This window comes from Macaca fascicularis, chromosome 10, assembly GCF_037993035.2.
Source record: "Macaca fascicularis isolate 582-1 chromosome 10, T2T-MFA8v1.1".
Lineage (NCBI taxonomy): Eukaryota > Metazoa > Chordata > Mammalia > Primates > Cercopithecidae > Macaca > Macaca fascicularis.
This window is the reverse complement of record NC_088384.1, coordinates 19187220-19204356: the sequence shown is the minus strand read 5'-3', so window position 1 is coordinate 19204356 and position 17137 is coordinate 19187220. Positions and strand designations below refer to the sequence as shown.

Below are 17137 nucleotides of genomic sequence, written 5' to 3'. Positions count from 1 at the left end.
TCTGTTACTGCATTTAAAAAGCGGATATTCACAGTAGAGATAAGATAGCTCTTGCTCAGCCAGTATCATGTTTGTATCAATTAGGCTTTGAGATTGCTTCAGAGTGATAACTGAGAATCAAAAAGAGAGACAGGTCTGGCAAAGAACAGAAAAACTATCAGTGGCATGGAGGCTCAAACTGATTGCCTTGGAAAATGAGCACCAGAATCTGTAGGGCATCCTTGAGGGCAGTTCTGAGGAAATGTGAGGGGACTCCTCTCTCTGGTTACACCACCTTTTATCATGGGCAAACCTATTCCAGTTTAGAAATTAGCCTACACCTGTGAGTTTCCTTTCATTTCTTTCATCCCAAGTCCAAGCCATGCCTGGCCACCCCAAGACCGCCTGCTATGGGTGAGCTTGTCAGGGATTTTCTTTGAACCAGGCTATCCTTTCCTCCTATGGACATATTAATTCTGTCTCTTTCCTAGTTCTCTAGGCACACTTACCATTTTTGAGTACTGATGAACGATTTTCACTGAATGCAGAGAAAGAGGCAGAGCAAAGAGTAAACTCTCAGGCCGGGCGCGGTGGCTCACGCCTGTAATCCCAGCACTTTGGGAGGCCGAGGCGGGCGGATCACAAGGTCAGGAGATCGAGACCACAGTGAAACCCCGTCTCTACTAAAAATACAAAAAAAATTAGCCGGGCGCGGTTGTGGGCGCCTGTAGTCCCAGCTACTCGGGAGGCTGAGGCAGGAGAATGGCGTGAACCCGGGAGGCGGAGCTTGCAGTGAGCCGAGATCGCGCCACTGCACTCCAGCCTGGGCGACAGAGCAAGACTCGGTCTCAAAAAAAAAAAAAAAAAAAGTAAACTCTCCCAGCACCCTGGGAGGCCAAGGCGGGCAGATCACTTGAGCCCGGGAGTTCAAGACCAGCCTGAGAAACATGGCAAAACCCCAGCTAAATTTTTTTTAAAAAGTTAGTCAGGCCAGGTGTTGCATGCCTGTTGTCCCAGTTACTCAGAAGGCTGAGGTGGGAGGATTGCTTGAGCCTGAAAGGCCGAGGTTGCAGTGAGCCGAGATCACACCACTGCGCTTCAGACTGGATGACAGTGTGAGACCCTATCCCCCTCCCCAAAAAAAAGGCAAACTGTCCTTGCCCCTGGCGCTGAAAAACAGGGAAGCTCAACTCAGGCCACCAGGTGGCATCCAATTCCAGTCCTTTGACCTTTTAACCTCTGCCAGGTCCCTAAGCTATTACTTGAAGCCCTGCTACTGGGAACTGATTGTTACTGCAGAACCATGGAGTCACTGGGGAGGAAGGGAGCTCAAATAGCCCTACTTTGCAGACATGTAAAAGTGTAGCCGGCCCGGTGCAGTGGCTCGCACCTATAATCCCAGCACTCTGGAAGTCTAAGGCAGGGGGATGACTTCAGCTCAGGAGTTCAAGACCACCTTGGGCAAGATGATGAAACCCCATCTCTACAAAAAAATTAAAAAAATTAGCCCACTGTGCTGGTGTGAGCCTGTAGTCCCAGCTGCTTGCGGGCTGAGGCAGGAGAATTGTTTGAGCCCACGAGGTTGAGGCTGCAGTGATCCATATTTGCATCACTGCACTCCAGCCTGGGTGACAAAGTGAGACCCTCTCTCAAAAAACAAACAAACAAAAGCGTAGTCTATTTTTACTGTGCGCCATAAATATGTACAACTGCTATGTGTCTATTAAAACACAAAACTTAAAAAAGTTTTATAGAAGATTTATTGCCCGGATTGAAACCAGAGCTAAAGTGCAAACTCTTAAGCATGGCGAAGGCCCTTCATGATCTGGGTGAATATAGGAAATATGACCTAATGGTAACCAAGTGTCAAGGTTAAGCGTCAAGATCAAGTGCCACAGCGCTCACAGTGTTATTCCTCCAACTCTGTGTCCACGGCAGACGTTGAAAATCAATCCCACCACTCAGTACCCTTTGAACTTTTGTTTATGTCTTTGCCCCCTGACTCTGAACTCCGTAAGAGTAGAGATCCAGTCTTAATTATCTTTGTATTCTCAGGATTGAGAACTTGGTACATTTAGGCATTTAATGTTCACTTATTCATGGATTGAGTCATCCAGCAAATATTTATTATGTGTCAGTACTGGGACAGGTGCTAGAAATAGCAGCATTGTGAGCAAAACTAGACACAACCACTGTTCTCATGTAGCTTACAACCTAGTGGGGTGGCAGTCATTAATCAAATCATCCCACTAATTAAGGTTTAATTACAACTGAGATAAATGCTCTTAAGGAAATAAACAATTTCATGAAGTCAAAAGACAAAGAGGAACTTGATCTCATTTGGTAGATTTAGGAAGGTTTCCAGGGGAGGGCTGCTTGAGCGGAAATATGAAGGATGAGTAAGATTCAAAAGGCAAAATGGGGAAGGGAGTGGGGAGGGTTCCAGGCAGGGTTGCAAAAGTCCCAAGAAGGGAAATGATAGCTGGGAGAGCACAGCAGGGCACTGCGAGAGGCAGACGAGATTGACCAGGCTCAGAGCCTCTGGTTGTGTTACGATTTTCATCTTTATCCTCAGAGCAAGAAATCCAATGAAGGTTTTTTAAGAAAGGAGATGATGTCTGTGTTTTGTAAAGATCATTCTGGCTGCAGCATGGAGAAAAGATCAGCAGGCCAAGGGGCTACCCAGGTGCTCATTCTGTGCTCAGGAAAAGTGCAAGGCAATGTGAAAAATTTAACCTCTATCTATGATTATGAGGGATGGTGAGAAGTCATTTGTAGGAGGTGATTAGAGAACAACACAAAGCAACGTATACTCAGGTGCTTCTTCATAAGTTTATACACCACAGAGACTTGCTGCAGAGGCTCTAAAAAGGGTGTGAAGCCAGGCTCGGTGGCTCACGCCTGTAATCCCAGGACTTTGGGAGGCTGAGACGGGCGGATCACCTGCAGTCAGGAGTTTGAGACCAGCCTGGCCAACATGGAAAAACCCCGTCTCTACTAAAAATACAAAAATGAGTCAGGCATGGTGGCGCGTGCCTGTAATCCCAGCTACTCGGGAGGCAGAGGCAGGAGAATTGCTTGAACCTGGGAGGTGGCGGTTGCAGTGAGCCGAGATCACACCACTGCACTCCAGTCTGGGTGACAGAGCAAGACTCCATTTCAAAAAAAAAGTGCAAAAAGATAAAGAAACCAGTGTAGGTTAGAGTTGTGTGTAGGTGTGTGTAAGCGTGCATGTGTGTGTGATATGAGGCATATCATGGGGGGAAAACAAGTTTCCCTTTGAGAGAAGACTCTGTAGACCTCTCTGGCATGCCCCTTGTCACCCGGTAGTGTTTCTCCCACCAGGCTGTGGACCTGGAAAATAGAAACCATTGTCCTTCTGTGTTAAAAACAGTGCAGAGCACATAATAGGTGCTCAGGAAATTCTTACTGGATGGATATGTGGATAAATGAGCAGACGAAGGACATGGGTTGGGGAGTGTTTGTTGGAATTGGGGTCCCTTTGAAGGTGAGCCAGTCTAAAGCAGAATGTTCGTTTTAGTGAGCTGAGGAAGATAAGGTTGGCTGGCTTGAGAAGCAGGACCAGCTGATGAAGAGCTTGAAAACCTCAGGCTGTGGATTTAATCCAATGATGAAAAGTTTTAAGGGGAAGAATGTGTTGAACCCATTCCACCATTAAAGTACCCTCTTGATGAGTAAGAGTTATCCAATGTTTGAATTTCATTGTTTCCTGCAGCCTGGAAATTCTGGAAGAAGCTTCCATTTGGGATTTCCTCCTCTGACAGGGGCTACCCCACTGTGGTATTCTTCTGCCATGGCTTCAAGAGTAGCTTAGAGGAAGGGTGGAGCTGGGGGTCAACCCAGGTGCCAAGTCTGAGCTCCAATGGCTTGTTCATCATTGGGAAATGTTTATCTGCCCAAGCTTGAGGAGTATAGTTAGGTAGTGATTCCATCTGCTTGTAGTCAGTTATATTTGCATTCTTGGACTATATTGCTTGGGAGGAGTTGTAGGGTGTGTGTGTGTGTGGTGTGCATGTGTGTTGATGGTGGAGTTCAATTTGGAATGTCCAAAGCCTCAATCAATGCAATGTCAAAAAACAAAAACAAAAAACCTCCTAGGTTATAAATGGTTCAACAATAACGTACATCTGATTGCCTTGAGCTTTGCATGGGATTAAGAGGGTTAGAATTAAGTCATCTGGATGAAGACCAAGGGAACGTGTCATTTAACTTGGCCTCTGAAGTAATCTAAAACATGTCTACTATGTGGGCCAAACTGTACTGAGGTTGCCTCCAAAGAGAAGTATGTTTGGAATAACTCTCAATTGTAGATGGAGCAGTGAGTCTGGTTTAAAACTCCACAGCTTTAAAAACCATCCTGACTTGTCATGTCTCTTGGGATCAATTTCTACCGGTTATTTGGTCAAAATTTGATTTTAGAATGGGGAAAGAGAATGGAATACTAGTACTACTAGGAACAAATATTTCTTGATCAATGACTATATGCTGACTGTTGTGCTAAGTGATTTACATACATTATCTCATCCACCCATACAACAGCCTATGGAGGGGTGTTCTGTTTTGCTGATGAGGAAACTGATACTTAAAGAGGCTAAGTAACTTGCCTGAGGTCACACAGGTAGCAAGTGGAAGAGGTAGAATTCAAATCCAGATATGCCTGACTCCAGACACTGTGCTTTTTTTTTTTTTTTTTTTTTTTTTTTTTTGACAGAGTATCGCTCTGTCGCCCAAGCTGGAGTGCAGTGGCGCAATCTCTGCTCCCTGCAAGCACCGCCTCCCGGGTTCACGGCATTCTCCTGCCTCAGCCTCCTGAGTAGCTGGGACTATAGGGGCGTGTCACTACACCGGGCTAATGTTTTTGTATTTTTAGTAGAGACGGGGTTTCACCACATTGGCCAGGCTGGTCTCAAACTCCTGACCTCATGATCCACCTGCCTCTGCCTCCCAAAATGCTGGGATTACAGGCGTGAGCCACCGCGCCTGGCCGAGACTGTGCTCTTAACTAGACATGCTCAAAGAGCTCAAGTGTGTTATTAGAATTCCTAGTTTTTTACTTTCTTTACCATTTTCTCCCCTTGATTCCTTGATATAATGAGAAAAGTGCTGTGTATTTTTTTCGATTTCAGGATAACCAGTTCGAGTATTTTCTCTTTCTTTTATCAATGCTGAATATTGAAAAAGGGCATGCTGCCTGTTTCAATTTAGCGTGACTCCATGCTCGTGGGTTTCCTCTTTCAGGCAAGGGTATTTATTTCCTGAATCTTAAGCCTTCTTTTCTTTCTTTCTTCTTTTTTTTTTTTTGAGACACAGTTTTGCTCTTGTCGCCCAGGCTGGAGTGCAATGGCATGATCTCGGCTCACTGCAACCTCTGCTTCCTGAGTTCAAGCGATTCAACTGCCTCAGCCTCCCGAGTAGCTGGGATTACAGGCATGCACCACCACGCCCAGCTAATTTTTGTATTATTAGTAGAGACAGGGTTTCATCATGTTGGCCAGGCTGGTGTTGAACTCCTGACCTCAGGTGATCCACCTGCCTTGGCCTCCCAAAGTGCTGAAATTATAGGCGTGGGTCACTGCACTTGGCCTTCAGTCTTATTTTTTTTCTTTCTCTCTTTTCTTTTCTTTTTCTTTTTGAGATGATGTCCCACTCTGTCACCCAGGCCGGAGTGCAGTGGCGTGATCTCGGCTCACTACAAGCTCTGCCTTCCGGGTTCACACCGTTCTCCTGCCTCAGCCTCCTGAGTAGCTGGGACTACAGGTGCCTGCCACCATGCCCGCCTAATTTTCTTTTTGTATTTTTAGTAGATACAGGGTTTCACCATGTTAACCAGGATGGTCTCGATCTCCTGACCTTGTGATTCCCCACCTCGGCCTCCCAAAGTGCCGGGATTACAGGCATGAGCCACCGCACCTGGCCTTAAGTCCTATTTTCTAAGTCGTAGCTCTTCACTACATCAAAGGCAGTATACTGTGGTAAGTAAATACTCACGGTTTTCAAAGTGGACTCACCCAGGTTCAAGTTCTGGCTCAGCCATTCAGTAGCTCTGTGACCTTGAGTAAGTTATTTAATCTCTACAAACTGTAAAGTGGGGATAATAGTACCTACCTCTAGGACCGTTCATTTAATCAACTGACATTTATTGAGCACTGTGTCAGGCCCTGGAGACACAGAGTTGGAAGATTTAAATGAAATAATACAAGTGTTGGGCTTGGCACGGGGCCTAGTAGACGATAAAGACCCAATAATAAAGAATAGTCATGAATTATGCAAAAAAAGACTATTTCTCTCTTAGTGCTCCATGGGCAGGATACAGGGGAGTGAGGCGTGTTCTGAATCGGGGGACTCTGGAAATGATCTGCTACCACTGAGCACCTCCTTGTCCTGGCTGAGGCTAGCTCTAAATTTGAAATCATAGTCAAAGCCAACAGCTAAGAAATAGTCATTTTTTGGTACAGTTCATGACTATTCTTTTTTTTTTCTTCTTCTTCTTTTTTGAGACGGAGTCTCGTTCTGTCGCCCAGGCTGGAGTGCAGTGGCGTGATCTTGGCTCACTGCAAGCTCTGCCTCCCGGGTTCACGCCATTCTCCTGCCTCAGCCTCCCGAGTAGCTCGGACTACAGGCACCCGCCACCACGCCCGGCTAATTTTTTTTTTTTTGTATTTTTAATGGAGACAGGGTTTCACCGTGTTTGCCAGGATGGTCTCAGTCTTCTGACCTCGTGATCTGTGCGCCTCAGCCTCCCAAAGTGCTGGGATTACAGGCGTGAGCCACCGCGCCCAGCCTACTCTTCTTTATTATTGGGTGTTTACCGTCTACTAGGTCCCATGCCAAGCCCGGTGCCTCTGTTATTTCATTTAAACCTTACAACTCCGTGTCTCCAGGACCTGGCACATGCTCAGTAATGGTCAATAGATTAAATGAATGGTCCTGGAGGTAGGTCCTATCCTCGTTTTATACTTTATGGAGGTTAAATAACTTATGCAAGATCACAGAGCTATTGAATGGCTACCACACACTTTACCTATATTAACTCTCATACTTCTCACAGCCTTCTCCCGAAGTAGGCTTTATTACACCATTTTACAGAGGAGGAAACTGTCCAAGAGAGGTTAAGAAACTTGCCTGAGATGCCACAGCTAATTAGTGGCAGCACTGGGATCAGAACCAGACCAGCCAGTCTGACTCCAAAGCCTGTGATCCTAAGGTCTGTCTAGACCACCAACACTGGGTTTGTCTCTGATTTCTCTATTTTCTGTCTATGCAGCCAGCCCCGAGCAGCTCCAGGAAGAGGCATATTCAGGCAGGGGATAGTTAGAGAGGCCATGTTGTTGTTGTTTGGGGAGAGTAATTTGGAGCCCTCATGTTCCCTGGTTCTTCTCAGGAATGTTCCACAATCCCCACCCACTTGATCCTTTTCCTGCTGCGTCTCTCTGACATCACCCAAGACCAAACCAGCTCATCCTGAAAAGCTTGGGGAGCCCAGGAGTGGAGGAGCCAGCTGGGGCAGCCTGCATGGGAGGCAGGACTAGGGATCCTACTGCCAGAGCCCAGGGCTGTCATTTCAACACAGCCCTGACTCCTCTGCAAAGTCTTGCCTCCTGGTTTGGCTGCTTTAAACCCAGCCCACCTGCCTTGCCCCAGCCTACTCACTGCCTGAGGTTTGCTATAACACCCCATGCGGGAGCCAACCTCACTTGTGCTTGGAAGGCCCCTGTGCTTGGTTTAATGCCCTGACATCTCCATCTTGAAATTCTTGGCCGGGCACGGTGGCTCACACCTGTAATCCCTGCACTTTGGGAGGCCGCGGAGGGCGGATCATGTGAGGTCATGAGTTCGAGACCAGCCTGGCCAACATGGTAAAACCCCATCTCTACTAAAAATACAAAAATTAGCCGGGTGTGGTAGCGTGCGCCTGTAATCCCAGCCATCCAGGAGGCCGAGGCAGGAGAATCACCGGAACCTGGGGGGCAGAGGCTGCTGTGAGCCAAGATCGTGCCACTGCACTCCAGCCCGGGTGACAGAGCAAGACTCTTGTCTCAAAAAAAAAAAAAAAGAAAGACATTCTTAATCCTTTTGAAAAGAGGCTCTGCATTTTCATTTTGCACTGGGGCCTGCAAATTATGTAGCCAGTCCTGCTCAGACCCAGCAAAGGCATCAGAACACCAGAAGCCTGCCCAGCAAAGAATCTCCAGGAGACTGCTGGGCAACAGACAACAAGCCAGGGGTCCTAATTTCAGGGTTCACATTCATGAGGTCAAAGAACTCTGTGGACTGCAGGAAGCCAAGAGAATGAATTCACACATTTCCGGGATAATGTAAATTTATCGGCTTAAAACAGTTTTTTCAGTTACTCTCATAAATAAACATAACAGCCGTTGAACGTGCTGTTGCTTACTAGTATTACAGAAACATAAGAGATAAGGATCAGTTTGATTTAAGCAGAAAAGTGAACCTAGTCTCCATGTTTCTTAAAATCTTTTGCACCTTCTTGCCACAAGCCTGAAGTTGAATCACGATTAAATCCTTCCTTGAGATTCTGCCAGTAAACCAGACACCTGCTCAGATGTAAGTGTTGTTTCTATCTTCTCTAGGAACCTTCTGCCTCAGTTAGTAGCCCTGCCCCTGCGCCCCGCCCCGCATCACTCCCCATTTCCAGCCTTTGCTTTCCTCCTGATCCTTTCCTCTTTGTTTTCCAACAGACTGAGCATCGCAGTCCCAATGCTCAAGCAATGCTATCCACATTCCTTCCTTCCTCTCATGGCCAATCTCAGATGCTGCCAAGTTCTCACCTTTGGTTCCTTCCCCCCTCACCCTCCTGCTCTCTGGCTTTCATCCTCAATATTAGAACTGCCAAATATCACACCTGTAATTCCAGCACTTTGGGAGGCCAAGGTGGGCGGATCACAAGGTCAAGAGATCAAGACCATCCTGGCCAACATGGTGAAACCCCATCTCTACTAAAAATACAAAAATTATCTGGGCATGGTGGTGTGTGCCTGTAGTCCCAGCTACTCGAGAGGCTGAGGCAGGAGAATCACTTGAACCTGGGAGGCAGAGGTTGCAATGAGCCGAGATCACGCCACTGCACTCCAGCCTGGGTGACAAAGCGAGATTCCGTCTCAAAAAACAAAACAAAACAAAACAAAAAAGAACTGCCAAATAAAGATCACTCTTCATGGTTCAGAGTTTCATCAGCCTGATTCCCTAGAAATAGGGCCACTTCATGACTTCTAGAGGCCTGAGGCACTTTTGTCTTTGGGGGCCTTTCTTCTGTTAAAAAAATATTGAAAATTATATTTTATAACTCTTTTGGTATAAAGATAAGTATGATCAAATCTAAATTGTATTCATTTTTTAAAATTCTTGTTTTTAAATAAAACATTTTCATGTGTGTTTTTTTTTTTTTTTGGACAGGGTCTTGCTCTATTGCTCAGGCTGAGATCACAGCTCACTGCAGCCTCGACCCCCTGGGCTCAAGCAATCCTCTCACCTTGGCCTCCCAAAGTGCGTGTGCCACCCTGCCCGGCCTTTTGTGGGCTTTTTAAAGTATTGTAGCTCTAGGCACTGTGCCTATTGTGCCTAATGGAAGCTAATGAAGAAGTCAGGACTGCTTTGAAGGGCTTGGTAAATGTGAGTGAAGCCTTCATAAAAGCTTTTCTCTCTGGGAAACCATACTGGCTTTTTTTTTTTAAAGTTGTATTTCCGGGCGCGGTGGCTCATACCTGTAATCCCAGCACTTTGGGAGGCCGAGGCCAACGGATCGCCAGCGGTCAGGAGTTCAAGACCAGCCTGGCCAAAATGGTGAAACCCCATCTCTATTAAAAATACTAAAATTAGCCAGGCTTGGTGGCAGATGCCTGTAATCCCAGCTACTCGGTGGGCTGAGGCAGGAGAATCCCTTGAACCTGGGAGGCGGAGGTTGTAGTGAGCCGAGATTGCACCACTGCACTCCAGCCTAGGTGACAGAGTAACATTCTGTCTCAAAAATAAATAAATAAATAAATAAATAAATAAAATTGTATTCCTTTTGTTGGAAAAACAGTATAATTACAAAGAAAATTTTAATGAAGCCCAGGCGCGGTGGCTCACGCCTATAATCCCGACACTTTGGGAAGCCGAGGCAGGCAGATCACGAGGTCAGGAGTTAGAGACCATCCTGGCTAACACAGTGAAATCCTGTCTCTACTAAAAATACAAAAAAATTAGCTGGGCGTGGTGGCATGCGCCTGTAGTCCCAGCTACTCAGGAGGCTGAGGCAGGAGAATGACGTGAACCCGGGAGGCAGAGCTTGCAGTGAGCCGATATCACACCACTGCACTCCAGCCTGGGCAACAGAGCAAGACTGGCTCAAAAAAAAAAAAAAAAAGGAAAGAAAATTTTTTAAAAGAACCTCTCATAATCTCATATCCTAACACAACTTTTCATTTTCATTTTTGTGATTCACTTCCTTGTCCAGATGCAAAGCAATTTCCCTCTTCCAGATGCAAAGCTATTTTACACAAATAATGGCTGTTGTGTTTGTGCAGTTTTGTATTCTGTGTTTTCCATTTAACATAATTTTATTGAATACATTTTCCATTTTCCATGGTTTTTTTTTTTTTTTTTTTTTTTTTTTTGTTGAGATGAAGTCTCACTCTGTTGCCCAGGCTGGAGTGCAGTGGCACAATCTCAGCCCACCACAACCTCTACCTCCTGGCTTCGAGTGATTCTCCTGTCTCAGCCTCCCGAGTAGCTGGGACTACAGGCGTGTGCCACCATGCCCGACTGATTTTCGTATTTTCAGTAGAGACGGGGTTTCACTATGTTGCCCAGACTGGTCTCGAACTTCTGACCTCATGATCTGCCTGCCTCGTCCTCCCGAAGTGCTGGGGTTACAGGTGTGAACCACTGCGCCTGGCCATTTTCCACGTTTCCACAATAGTCTTCATAACTACCACGTTGACTTGTGGTCGATTTACTCCCCCTCTGCTGGTTTCTCAGATCTTTTCTGACTCTGCTTACGTCTGTTTCATTGCTTCCTTTTCTTCCTTGCATACATTTAGTCTGGGCCACCTGATCTTTCTGTAAATTCTCCCCCCAGGTAGTCTGATGGATGACTTCAACTTCCAGCTTTATAGGCCTGAGGAAAATGGGCTTTGCAGATGGTTCTGCCGAATGGCATTTCGTGTTCAGTGATCTACGTATGTGGCCTGCACATGGCCTTTCACCGTGCGTCACATGCATTTGACAGGCAGGCAGGCCACGGGGCAGATCTTGTTAAATTCTACGTTCTAGCAATGGGATCAGATGGTCAGTCTGAAGATACCTTAGGCATGATCCAGTTCAGCTTCCCTATTTACAGATAAGATAAAGATCTTTACAGGAAACTGAGGCTCAAGGAGGTTAACAGACTTGATCAGGGTCATAGATCCTATGAGTAAGAACTGGAAACTTGGTTCCTTAACTCCCAAAGCTTTATGCTCTTTCCTCACTAGCATGCTCTATGAATTTGATAAAGAAGAACTGTAGTTTATATTGCTGTACCATTAGAATGTACACTTCTATTACAGAATTATATGTATATATTCTTTGTATATTTATATAAAATAAAAATAAAATATAGGAAATATATTTTATATATTTATATAAAACATTTTATAAAATATATTGTTTTATATATAGTATATAAAATATGTTTATTAAATATGTAATATTTTATGTACTTTAATTTATGTAGGTATATAAAATATACAATATAAAATATATGAGATATATATATATTTTTTGAGAGACAAGGTCTCATTCTATTGCTCGTGTTAGAGTGCAGTGGCATGATCATAGCTTAGTGTAATCTCAAACTCCTGGGCTCAAGCAATTCTCCCCCCTCAGCTTCCTGAGTAGTTGGGATTACAGGGGTGCGCCACCATGTCTAGCTAATTTTTAAAAAAGCTTTTGTAGAGATGAGGTCTCACTTTGTTACCCAGGCTGGTCTCAAACTCCTGGCCTCAAGCGATCCTCCCACCTTGGCCTCCCAAATTGCTGGGATTACAGGTAAGAGCCTGTAAGATGGCACCTGGACATATTACACAATTATATTTGTAATTATTTTGTTCCCTATTTTATTTTTATGTTACTGTAATGGAAAAAAGAAAAGCTTGACAGTACAATTTTTAGTAAAGTACATACTTCAAAGTCATCTGGCCCATTACGGGAGAGGTGCTTAACTGACTCATGTTCACACGATGGTTAACTTCACTTTTTTTCTTTTTTCTTTTCTTTTTTTTGAGACAGAGTCTCACTGTCACCCAGGCTGGAGTGCAGTGGTGTGATCTTGCCTCACTGCAACCTCTGCCTCCCAGCTTCAAGTGATTCTCCTGCCTCAGCCACCTGAGCAGCTGGGATTACAGATAACTTGTTTTTTTAATGGTCATTTTGTCTCTGGTCAGTTGACTCATTTATTACTAAGGTGTCCCAACAGTCAAATTGATTGATCTTACCTGTTCAGAGACAAGGAGCAGACCAGTCTTTGTCCCAAAATAACCAGGCCAACACTGGTACTAGCAACCTATAGACAATAAAAGCATTTATTATTAAGATGAGAGAGTGTCAGTTTTGGCCACCAATATAATTTCCAATAGTTGAAACATTATAAGCCCAACTTTCCCTCTTAGTCTAAAGACATTGGAAATCTAAAAGACATTGGGAATAAATATCTCTGAAAATCCTGTCTTGTAAGTTAGGGAAGCTACCTGCAAAGACTTTTTGTTTGATGATCTCCTTTGATTTATTTTTTTTCTCCTAATCTCTCTTCTCTATGTACGTGTGTGTGTGTGCCTATGTGTGTATGACATTTTTGTTAGGTTTATTATATCCTTCTATCAGATTGCATTTGGCCTTCATTTGCTCAAGTAAAAATGAATTCTACCTTGATTGACTTATTTAGATTAAAAAAAAAGAATTCCAGCTCTCCATGTAACTGAGGTAGGTGGTGGAAAGAGTGTGCATGAAGTAGAGACTGGAAAGAGATTTTACAATATATGAGAGTGTGAGTGCTGGCCTCCCATCCTGCCACACATACCCTTCCCTCAACTCCAACCTCACTGAGACAGGGTCTTACCCTGTTGCCCAGACTGGAGTGCAGTGGTGCAATCATAGCTCACTGTAGCCTCAAACTCCTGGGTTCAGAGCCACACTTCCACCTCAGCCTCCCGAGTAACTAGGACAACAGGTGCACGACGCCACCACACCTGGCTAAACAATTTTTTTTTGTAGAGATGAGGTCTTGCTATGTTGCCCGGGCTGGTCTCTAACTCCTGGCCTCAAGCAATCTTCCTGCTTTGGCCTCCCAAGACACTGGGATTATAGGCATGAGCCATCGCGTCCAGCCTCCATCCTCACTCTTAATCAATGGAGCATCCCCACCCTCTTCGAACATTTCAAAGCTGCTGGCCAACAGTCCACAGCAGGAGCAGGATTGGCATCTACAGGCTGCTCCACTGTCTCCCCAGACTTACGAAGTCCATGGAAACGATGGTTTCAACGGTGGAGTTCTTGGGTTGGGTGAGCATCATGATGGAGGCAGGGATGTCCAGGGTGAAGTTGCCTGGTTGTAGATTGATTATGGGAGGCTCTGTGGCCATTATCCTCACCATGAAGGGCTGGGACAAGATGTAGATCTCTGCAATCTGCCCACATTCCAATAAAGAAAGAAAGATTGTGAGAGGTGAGTTGACGAAGGGAAATCACAAGGTTAGGACGGCCTGTGGTGACTAAATCTTACATCGTGCAGTTTTAATAGAAAAACAGCTCTTTAATAATCATAATCACACACAAAAATCAAACGATGATAACAGCTGGCAGTTACTGAACATAAGACTTGATACTACCCACTGTGCCAGGGGCTTTATGTATTATCACATTGAATCTTCAGAAAATCCCTGTGAGGCAGATTCTATCAGCATCCCTGTTTCATAGTGGAGAATGTGAGTCTTACAGAGGTTAAATGATGTTCTCAAGGTTCTAGGGGAATAAGTGGTAGAATTGGGATTCAAATCTAGGTCTGGGCTGGGCACAGTGGCTCACATCTGTAATCCTAGCACTTTGGGAGGCTGACATGGGTGGATCACTTGAGCCCTGGAGTTTGAGACCAACCAGGGCAACATGGAGAAATCATGCCTCTACAAAAAATAGAAAAAATAGCTGGGCGTAGTGGCTTGTGCCTGTAGTCCCAGCTACTCGGGAGGCTGAGGCGGGAGGATCACTTGAGCCGGGGAGGCGGATATTGCAGTGAACCAAGATTGTGCCACTGCACTCCAGCCTGGATGACAGAGCGAGACCCTGTCTCAAAAAACAAGCAAACAAAAACAAATCTAGGTCTATCTGACTCAAGATCCTTGCTCCAAAACCAGATGCTACATGAACATCTCTTTGCCCTCAAGGGCAATTCCTAGCCCATAGTTTCATTATGTTCAATTGTGCTACGAAGGCACAGTATTAACGGTTGCTTTACTACAGTTACAAGTGTTGGCACTAATCCTTCATTTAAGAATTGAATCCTTCATTTACACTAATAAATCCTTTATTTACACTAATTATTTCAAGTGTGGTGGAATATTGTGGAAGACACAGGTGATTTATTTTGTGAACTTACAATTATACTCTAACTTGTATGTTAATTGCACTTTAAACTGTGCTGTTCAGTAAATATTCGTGGATAGTTGATTAAGAGAAAAAACTCCCAATAATAGACAGAGGGACTTATCCAAAAAGGAATACATAGAACCCACAAGTCTTCCAGAAGTAATTGCAACGGAGCCAAATACACTATCAGGACTCAAACCCTGAGCACTTACCCGGGAGAGCACATTGCCAAGGCCTTGAGAGTTTTGAACAAAATGGTTGGAAATCTGGAAAATAAAGTCCATTGTGTCACTGTTAGGATTTTACCTGGATTGTCTTTTCAGGGAAAATGTAGTGTTCCCTACAATTTTATGGATTGTGAAGCTGTTACACCATAAAATATTCAGTGTTTAAAGGCGACCTATCATTTTATAGCCCAATCATAGGGAATCCGAAGTTCAGAGAAGTAAAGTGACTTGCCCAAGGTCACACAGGAAGTTATATTTCTTTTAACTCTGGGAACAGTACAGTCTATTGTTAATAACTGTAGAATATTTACACATGGATTATACGTATATAGCACAAAAACTTTTATTTTTATATATATTACAATCTATGTGTACATATTCTTTATATATATTACAATCTATCTGTGTGTACATATTCTTTATATATATTACAATCTATGTGTACATATTCTTTATTTATATATATATTACAATCTATGTGTACATATTCTACAGTCATTAACAATAAGCCTTGTGTTATTGTACTCACTTTTAGGGATTACTGAGATACCAGATGCTTAAGGAATTTACGTTCACAGATGAATGATTTTCAAGTCTGCAGCTAGAAGTGTCTAATTCTCAGCATCGTAAGGTAGCTGCCATACTTACCATTCTGAACATAAGCTTTATATCTACTTGTATAATTAAGACATATAGAATGAGAAGATTCAAAAAGAGATGCTCAATAAAAGTTTTTGGTTGGCTGGCTAGAGACGGTGCTGTCATTATAAAACGGAGGTGCATGACAGAGAATCAATGAATATCTGTACTATTACTAATCATTGTAGATAAACCAGCTGTAATTACAGCCAGGGTAACTCTTTATGTTAGCATAATACAGGAAATAATGATGATGATGATGATGAGCAACAGTTATATCGCACTTATTCTGTGTTGGGGATTGGTCTGAATGCTTGACACATATTTAAATCTTTTAATGCCCATATCAACTCTGTGAGTATGGAACTATTATTATCTGCCTTTTCCAGATGAAGACATTCTGGCACATAGAAGTTATATAAATTGAAATGACCTCTAAGGTCACAGGCAATACATGATGGAAAGGGATCTTGGTATTATCTGAGATGAATCTAGTACAGTGGTGAGTGGTGAGGTATCATGAAAAAACAAATGTAGCAGAACTGGAAACTCGACAACTCCCCAGCAAATACAGGTCGAACATCCCTAATCTGAGTATCTGAAATTCAAAGTGCCCCAAAATCCAACTATTCAATGCCGACATGATACACAAAGGAAATGCTTATTGGAGCATTTTTGATTTTGGATTTTCAGATTAGGGCTGCTGAGCCGGTAAGTATATATAATGCAAATATCGCAAAATCTGACAAAATCTGAAATCCAGAACACTTCTGGTCCCAAGCATTTTGGATAAGGGATGCTCAGCCCATAACCGTGTTCATTCCACAATTCCTTCATTCCTCCACTGTCTTACTGAGAGTGATAACCCAGGAATCGAAATTATGGCGTAAAAGTCCTATAACAGGATACTTATAAAAAGGCTGAATGGTGGTGACCATTGACATCCTCAGTTAACTCTCCTCACCTCTTTGGTGGAGAGAGTGACATTGAAAGCCCCAGCTGTGAAATAAGCAAAGGACGCAGATTTAAAGAAATACTCGGCGATTCCAATGTAGAGCATGGAGTTGCTGCGTTCTGGGAGCACAAAAGGAACTGGTGAGAAGGGCGGGTCGGCGAGGTTTTCCAGTGGGTAGAATACGCCCTGTGGGAAAACAGAGAGAAAGACCAGTGTATCGGGTCAAAACTCAAATTCTAAGAAGGCTAAGAAGGTGGACCCTCTGAAATAGAACAAGAATTCCAGAAGCTCGGGCCGGGCACGGTAGCTCACGCCTATAATCCCAGCACTTTGGGAGGCTCAGGCAGGTGGATCACTGGAGCAATGGAGTTTGAATTAATTGAATGATTGTTTTTCCATGATCAACCTGGGCAGCATAGCAGGCCCTGTCTCTATAAAAAATACAAAAATTAGCCAGGTGTGGTGGCATGTACCTGTAGTTCCAGCTACTTGGGAGGCTGAGTGAGGAGAATCCCTTGAACCAGGGAGGTTGAAGCTGCAGTGAACTGTGACTGCGGCACTACACTCCAGCCTCAGCCTGGGTGGCAGAGGGGACCTTGTCAAAAAAAAAAAAAAAAGAAGAAGAAGAAGAATAATCCTAGAAACTCAGTAATGCTGAAAAACTGTTAAGGCTTTCTGACTCCTTGACCAGTGACTA

The 17137-nt window shown here is 44.1% G+C and overlaps 1 protein-coding gene and 1 long non-coding RNA gene across 3 annotated transcripts in view; one reads left to right on the top strand and one right to left on the bottom strand.

Annotated features, from left to right (window-relative positions):
• Positions 1-17137, bottom strand: part of BPIFC (BPI fold containing family C) — a 60214-nt gene that overhangs the window by 8784 nt on the left and 34293 nt on the right. For both annotated transcript variants that reach the window (XM_015457276.3, XM_074003899.1), the window contains 4 exons: positions 16450-16626; positions 14832-14885; positions 13494-13664; positions 12477-12544 (listed from right to left, as the gene is read on the bottom strand). In XM_015457276.3, coding sequence (XP_015312762.3) covers positions 12477-12544; positions 13494-13664; positions 14832-14885; positions 16450-16626 — 470 coding nt within the window. The remainder of the gene's footprint in view (positions 1-12476; positions 12545-13493; positions 13665-14831; positions 14886-16449; positions 16627-17137) is intronic.
• LOC135965436 (uncharacterized) overlaps positions 1-17137 on the top strand; it is a 55684-nt gene that overhangs the window by 10334 nt on the left and 28213 nt on the right. The gene's annotated exons all lie outside the window — the stretch shown is intronic.